The 8195-nt window shown below is 48.3% G+C and overlaps 1 protein-coding gene across 1 annotated transcript in view; it reads right to left on the reverse strand.

Annotated features, from left to right (window-relative positions):
• Positions 1–120: 120 nt before the first annotated feature.
• The window catches only part of Hsd17b14 (hydroxysteroid 17-beta dehydrogenase 14), a 12368-nt gene continuing 4293 nt past the window's right edge, over positions 121–8195 (reverse strand). The window contains exons 6-9 of the mRNA XM_050121303.1: positions 6467–6571; positions 1918–1985; positions 1739–1835; positions 121–1408 (exon numbers count right to left, since the gene is read on the reverse strand). Coding sequence (XP_049977260.1) covers positions 1235–1408; positions 1739–1835; positions 1918–1985; positions 6467–6571 — 444 coding nt within the window. The 3' untranslated portion in view covers positions 121–1234. The remainder of the gene's footprint in view (positions 1409–1738; positions 1836–1917; positions 1986–6466; positions 6572–8195) is intronic.

Below are 8195 nucleotides of genomic sequence, written 5' to 3' on the forward strand. Positions count from 1 at the left end.
TTTCCTTTCTGGATACAAGTTTTCCTTATGACACCAGGACGAATAGTCAGTGGATAGAGTCTAAGGTTGTTGGGGTGAACCTGAAAGACCGGACCCTCCAGGAACTCACAAGAGACCGTCCATGCTGCAATCACACGAGGTTTATTGACACAACAGGAGCCAGTGCACTGGGCCGAAACTCATTTCCCACGCAGGGGTAGAGAGTTCGACCCCGAGTAGCTGGGAGAAGGGGTATTTAAGGAAAGAAACCACAGCTCAGTAATCCAAAGGGGGTAGGGAGGTCGTCATTGGAAAATTTCAAAAATACCAGGGATTGGGCTGGAGAGATGGCTCAGTGGTTAAGAGCACTGACTGCTCTTCCAGAGGTCCTGAGTTCAATTCCCAGCAACCACATGGTGGCTCACAGCCATCTATAATGAGACCTGGTGCCCCCTTCTGGCTTGTGGGCACACATGGAAGGAATGCTGTACACATAATAAAGAAATAAATATTAAAAAAAAATACCAGGGATCATTGAAAAATCCCGAAAATACCAGTGATAATCACCAGGGGGTAACTCCCTGTTTCTCAAGATTATAATCTAAATTTATCTTCAGCTAGTTCCTAAAACAGAGTTACTGATCCGGCTAACCTAGATTTTTGGCTCTTTTCTTCCTGCTTAGATTTTTGGCTCTATTTTGGGGGGGTCTGGATTTATCCAGGTCTTTCAAACCCTGGGAGATAGGGGGTACAGTTAAAAATTTGAGGGGGGAAATGCTAGTTGAGGGAGGGGCAACTTGTAGTGAGAAGCAGGAGTTTGGGACAGTGGTAGAGCATATGACTAGAATCCCCCAGTAAAGATCTAAAGTTCCAGAGGTGTGGCTCGGTGGTAGAGCCCCTGCCTAGAATCCCCCAGTGAGGGGCTGCGGTTGTGGTTCGCGGATGAAATGATGATCACACCAAGGTATGACTGAGGAGAAGTCCTGAGTTTCTTTGTGAACTGACAGTCAGTGGTGGAGCCCTGCCTAGAAGCCCCAATGAGGTACCCCGGTGTCATTCAGTGGTGGAGCTCTGCCTAGAACCCCCAGTGAGGCACTGGGGTGTGGCTCAGTGGTAGATCCCCTTCCTAGAACCCCCAATCATTCAGTGGTGGAGCTCTGTCTAGCACAAAAAAAAAGTCCTAGGTTTAATCTCCAGTACTACACAAAAACAGAAAGGAAAGGGAAAGAGATAGGTAGGAAATAGTCAGTGGGAATTAGGGTGGGAGACTAGGGGTTTCCAAGAGGCTGCTCCTAGTAGACTTGCGCCCATACCCCAATTCTGCACCCCCTGTCACAAGAAGCTCAAGCCCTGTACAGAAGGTGGCTTCAGAGGCCAGGAACACAGCTGCAGCTCCCACCTCAGCTGGCTGGCCCATACGGCCCAGGGGCTGGGGAGGGAAGGGAGAGAAAAAATTAGGAGTAGTCTTCCTTAGGCAGTTAGTTCACACCTGTCATCTCAGAAGAGGCCTGCCTGAGCTAGAGCGAGACAGGCGGCCAGTGTGCCCGTGTGAACACATGAGAACCGGTACGTGTCTGTGACTCCAGCACTCAGGAAGGGGAAGCAGAAAGGGTGCAGCTACATATCAAGGGCCAAGCCGGTCTGGATTACATGAAGCTCCGAGAGAGGAAGGAGGAGGAGAGAAAGACCCCGACTGCCCGTCTGATCTGTACCCTCTCCCCAGTTACATCCATACCTCCCAGCTCTCAACTGCTCCTACCTGGGCCAAGGTGCCTTCTAGGATGGTGGCACTGGGGTCTGAGGTGGAGGCCGCCAGCTCTTCCCACAGTGGAGTCCAGATGTTCCCTGGGGAGATGCTGGAGAAGGGAGAGAGGAAGAGAAACTTGTGCTAACTCTGGCCTGGCATCCCCAGCTGCCCCGACTGTTTGATCAGCTCACCAGTTGACACGGACACCATATCTGCTCTCATCCAAGGCCAGGGCTTTCGTCATGGCTGTCACTGCCCCCTGCAGAAGCAGAGACCAGAAAGGGTTAAGTCTCTGTGGATGGAGTCCCTCCCAACCTCCTCTTCCACCAGGAGCCAGCAAGCTTTAGATTAGTCTTGCATCTTGCAGACATTCCCTGCACATGGGCTCTGTGCACGCCAGTTTGTTACAGGGCTGCGATAACTCTGGACTGACTGAGGGAGGCAGTGTGGACATTCATGGGTTTTGATACTGTTGATCCCAGAACTTGGGTGGCTGAGACAGGTGGATTGCCATGAACTCAATACCAACCCAGGTTGCAGGGTGAGACTTTGGTTCAAACAGAATCAGGAAGGGTCTTTCAGGCAGGCTGAGCATTAAAGGCACTTGCTGCCCAGCCTGACAATATGAGTTTGATCCCTGGTACCCACATGGTGAAGGGAGAGAGCTAACTCCTCTACGTCGTCCTCTGACCTACATGTGTGTGCTGTGACATGCACACACACACAGAGATCGACACATGCAATAAAGAAAAATGTAATTTAAAGCGGGGCGGTGGTGGTGCACGCCTTTAATCCCAGCACTCAGGAGGCAGAGGCAGGCGGATCTCTGTGAGTTTGGATCTCTGTGAGTTTGAGGCCAGCCCGCTACAGAGCTAGTTCCAGGAAAGGATCCAAAGCTCCAGAGAAACCCTGCCTCGAAAAAAAAAATGCAATTTAAAAAATCAGAGCTGGAGAGATGGCTCAGCAGTTAAGAGCACAGGCTGCTCTTGTAGGGAACCAGGTTCCATTCCCAGCACCACATGGTGGCCCAGTTCCAGGGGATCAGATTCCCTGTTCTAAAGTCAGTGTGAACCAGAAAGGCACCCAGTGCGTATACATACACACCCAATGTGGGGCACAACCCCATTGCATATACATACACCTTAAATGTGGGGCACAACCCCAGTGTGTATATATACACACCCAGTGTGTGGCACAACCCCAGTGCATATACATACACCCTCAATGTGGGGCACAACCCCAGTGCTCATACACACACGCCCAGTGTATGGCACAAGCCCAGTGTGTATACATACACCCTCAATGTGGGGCACAACCCCAGTGCATATACACACACACTCAATGTGGGGCACAACCACAAGGAAAGTAAGCTCATTAATTTCCCAGGGCCGGGGTGGAAAATGTGACTCCTGTCCTTACCAGCTGGCGTGAGGTTAGGCGGTCAGGGAACCAAGGGGGCAAGTCAGCCTCCAGAGCCCAGTATTGGAGGCCTAGCTGATATCTAACCGTTTAAACTTTGGCTTATGCGGTCAGAGAACGTTGTGGGTAGTTAGCAAAGCTGGGTCCAGGCCAAAAAGAAACTCTGAACAGGTACAGAATGCTTTAAAATGTGCTTAAATGTTGGAAGGAAGGAAGGAAGGAAGGAAGGAAGGAAGGAAGGAAGGAAGGAAGGAAGGAAGGAAGGAAGAGAAATGGGTATAAACAGTCATAGAAAGAAATAGTTTAGGGGCTGAGAGATGGCTCAGAGGTTAAGAGCACTGACTGTTCTTCCAGAGGTCCTTAGTTCAATTTTCAGCAACCACATGGTGGCTCACAACCATCTATGATGAGATCTGGTGCCCTCTTCTGGCCTGCAGGAATACATGCAGGCTGATGCTGTATACATAATTAATAAATCTTTAAAAAAGAATAATTTAAAAATAAAGTCTTGAAAGAATAATAATAAAAATAAGCCACCTGAAGATGGGGAATGCACAGGGCATCTGGAGCCTGTATGGCGTTTTGCTGACTTTGAATTTTCTGAATGTACGAAAACAACATCTGCTGAGAGACACTATGTAGGGAAGGGCCTGCTGATTAAACCAGCCTATGTACTTTAGGGATGTCTTAGATTCAGAATGGAAGCCGAGAAAAGTGCTGCACTGGGTGAGAGCTACGCCTTTGTTTCCACAGGAAATGAAAAGCTATGGATTCCTTCAAAGTTAAATGAGATCAGATTTGAGCAGGGAGACCTCCTGAGGATCTTGGCTACCAACATGAGAGGAAAAGACAGAAAAGACTACAAGACAGGTGACGTGACGTATATGCTGATCCTTCTACTGTGGGAACAGCTCTGAGACTGAATCTTGTTGGTACAGAGTGCTCATGACTCATCTTTCCCATGGCATGGACAGAGGTTCAGCTATACAGTCCAAAAGGGCTTATAAAGTTGACAGATGCCTTTCACCTACTCACACATAAAACAAAGAGTCTCTAGCTAACTGTGCACACTGCACACTCCATAGTTGTGTTAATGCAGGTATGTGTGTTACCTTTAAACGTCTGTGCCTTCAGAAAAAGGAGCATACACGTAGCTTGTCTAAAGACAAGTAGCTCAGGTGATCCATGCTCTCAGAACACCTCTGCTGCAGTTTTCTCCGAGTTCTGCATCCAGGGCAACTTCAAAGCTGCTAACTGAGATGGTCCAGCCTCACAGACTACTCCAGCCAGTCTTCAGATAAGCCTTACATTTTCCCACCAAACCTAGCTATCCCAGAACTTGAGCACTAGCCCAATTTTCTTGGGATCCCCTAAAGATACCATTGCCCCCAGACAACAGCCTAGAGAACATGACACCCACATTCCTGAGAGGTGGGGTGGATGATTATTGGTCATTCAGTGGATAATGGATGTTTATCATCATGGGATAGGTACAAGTTGTTGTTGGTCATGGTTGCTGGAGCTCCTTCCGCTCCTTCAGCCAATAGCCACTGAGATACCAGCCCATTGGGATGTGGTCTCTCTCTCTTTAAAAAAGCAGCAACTTCCCTCCGCTCGTTCTCCGGCTTCTGGCCCAGCTTCCAGCGACTGGGCTCCCTTCCTGATTGCACAGAGGGCTGTTATCTGGGACAGAGATCTGTAAGTTTTTCCCCCTTAAATAAATAACCATTCTATTAATCATAATTCCAGACTGGTGTGGGATTGTTTGTGACTTACACCTTCAGGTCACGGTCAGGAAAAAAGCTGAACAAAGGAGACTAGATTCAGAGATCCCTTTCTGAAGGGAAAAAGGGGGGTTATATATAGAAATGATGGATAAAAGGGTGGGTTGCTGAGTCAACTTTTGAACAACCCCTAGTCTCAAATATATTACATTGGTATGGATTTCTGTATATTGATGGAACTCATTTTAAAAAGTATAGTTCTAGTCTGTAAAGACTATTATTAAAAACTATTTAAGATAAGAAATGCAATATAATAAAACTTTTAGTCATATTAGATATATTCTCAAGGTTATATGATATGATTTACATAGATAGATGATCTTCAAACACTTCAGATTCTACAGAATGTGGCATTTAAAATATTTTAATTAAATAAGACTCTTCATGGTAGTGAGACACATCTGCTCCTGGCAGCACCAATTTTCAAAAAAGATGATGGGCATTGAAGAACCTCCATATAGAATCTGCTTTTGTTGTGGCAAAGTTAGCCACTGGGCAAGAAACTGCCCTTGCCTTGACTGCTGAGAGTTTGCTGTCCAAACTGGACAACAAAGACACAAAAGAAAGTGGCTGCTGAGCTTTGCCAAGACAAGGTAGGACAGTCCTTTAAAACTCCTGCTTCACAGAAAATCTGTAGACTGAAGATGGAAGCCCCAATGCCACAGAGGAACACTGGGTGACTGTCCAGATAGCCAGCTGTCTCTGTCTGCACCACACTTCCTGTTTACTCAGGTAATATTATGCCCTTCTTAGGTCTCTGATGGGGACTGAAGACTCAATAGCATACAGTTTTCCTTGTTACCAAATTCAGAAAGAACTTACATGAGAGATAAAATTTATAAGGTTGAGAAACATAAAAGCTTAAGTGATTTTTCTAAGAAGATGTTATTTTTAGAGTGATAATACAGATTGGAAATGGTTTAGGTATAAAACTCTGGCCTCGCTAAGGTAGTTAACACAGACTTTCTCTGAACTTGCCAAGTACATATGGACTAAACACTGTGAATGTAATTCTTGCTGATAATTGTTCCTGTTTTACATAGTTTTACTGAGTTAGAGCTAAAACCTTTCCTTTTTAGACAACAGGGGGAAATGTTGTGGGATATTTACACTCTGTGTGAAGGTATATTGCTGTGATTGGTCAGTAGTTAGGCAGGCAGCATAGGTGGGACTTCCGGGCAGAAAGAGAGGAAGTAGGAAAAGAATCTAGGCATGCAAGAGATGCCAGGAGACGAGAAAGAAGTGTGGTAAGAGAAGATAGATTAATAGAAACGGGTTCATTTAAGTTATAAGAGCTAGTTAAACCTGGGAGGTGGTAGCACACACCTTTAATCCCAGCACTTGGGAGGCAGAGGCAGGTGGATCTCTGTGAGTTAGAAGCCAGCCTGGCCTACAGAGTTCCAGAATAGGCAGGTTCCAAAGCTACACAGAGAAACCCCTCTGAGGGGAAAAACAACCAAAACAAAAAAGAAGTTCCAGGCTCAAAGCCAAGGCCCAAGGAGCCAGGAAAGAGCCATGGAGGAGAGGAATGGCCTACCTTGGTGGCCACGTAGGTGACTGCCTGGGACTGGCCGATGGTCCCAACCAGGCTGGAGATGTTGATGATGTTGCCTCTGCACTTCCGCAGATGGGGGAGGGCAAGCTGTGGAGACAGACAGATCAGCCATCAGCACCCCAGGCATGGGATGAGACCATCGCCCCCTCGTTCCTGAGGCACAGCAATGGCCTTTCTAGTCTTCTCTAGTTCTCTCTTTCTCCCTCTCCTCACCCCTCTCTTTCTCTTTCAGGTGCTGTTCAATGTCCAGCCTTCATCAAGCTGGGAAACCTAAACACTGCTCAAAACCCTGCCTGTTTTGAGGAGAACACCTTCGGTTCCATTCAGAGACGGTGTGTGCGGGTTGACCAAAACTCTGTGGTCAGAATGTGACATGTGAACCTCAGGAGATGTGCCCCACTTTCTGCCACAGTCTCTGACCACTCCTCCACAAACCTGATAAAGCCCGATAAGCTCAGTCTGTTCCTCTGATTGCCGTGGGCACTGGAGCTGAACAGGCACAGCCTGTTCTCACCACTAAACATGACTGAGCACATACCTGCACCCCGGAACCACCTAGAACAGGAACCTACAAGGGTTCGTGGCTAACCCCCACTCCACCAAATGCAGCCTGGACGCTGCAACCTCAGAGACTCTGGACTGCTCCCTCCTGAGAAAGCCATTCACACATTGACCATCTCAGCTTGCCTAGGAATGAGAGGACCCTGGTGACTGTCCTGGGTTGTCACGTGCCCTCCGCTCCTGTAACTGCCATTGCAATATCACTTTCGTAATGAGACCATCCTGAGCATAAGGGCACCCTGACCACTAGGGCCCCTTCTCTCCTCTCAAATGGGCCAGTAATAGTAAGTGTGCCTGAAATAGTATTTCTGGGAACAAAACCCTTCCCATGCCCCTACCCCTCTTTATTGCTTGTTTGAGACAGGATCTCACTATGTATCCTGTTTATATTCACTGGCTGTCCTAGAGCTCACTCTGTAGACCAGGCTGGCCTTGAACTCACAGAGATCCACCTGCCTCTGCCTCCTGAGTGCTGGGATTAAAGATGTGCATCGCCACGCCCAGCTTCATGGCTCCTATTGCTCATAAAAACAAAACAGAGGGAGAGATTTCTGTCCTCATGGGGATGAACTTCTAGGGAGAGGCTTGTGCTGCAGACTGATCAGTGAGTTTAGCATGGAACATTCTAGAATATGATTAGGGACCTCAACCATGCTCAACCATGCTCCATGGCTCCCTACTGCATCTGAAATCAAGACTGGGCTCACCAGCATGGCCTTGCCCGCGTCTCCATCTAGGGCCTCTCCTCCCACACAGAAGCAGCAGCGAGGCCCTCCCCCAGACCAGGAGCACCAGCCCTTTCCTTCCTGGTTTGTTTTTGGGGACAGAATCTCACGGTGCAGCCAAGACTGACCCTGAACTCCTGCTCCTCCTGCTCTACCTCCTAAGTGTGAGATCACAGGTCACACACCGTGAATTCCTGCTCCTCCTGCCTCTATTTCCTAAGTGTGAGCTCACAGGTCATACAACCACGCTTGGTTTGCATGGTGCTGGGGATCCAAGCTAAGGCTGCGTCTTAGTCCTACCCCCTGGGCTCTTCACATCCTCTTGGCCACTTCCAAGCAGGCCTGGAGGCTCTGGAAGAGTCAGGAGGCTGTAGGCTGTAGCTGCGGGGGGGGGGGGGGGGGGGGGGGGGGTGTGGCGGGCTGTT

Source organism: Alexandromys fortis, unplaced genomic scaffold, assembly GCF_014885135.2.
Source record: "Alexandromys fortis isolate MF-2015 unplaced genomic scaffold, M_Fortis_MF-2015_v1.1 scaffold_161, whole genome shotgun sequence".
Lineage (NCBI taxonomy): Eukaryota > Metazoa > Chordata > Mammalia > Rodentia > Cricetidae > Alexandromys > Alexandromys fortis.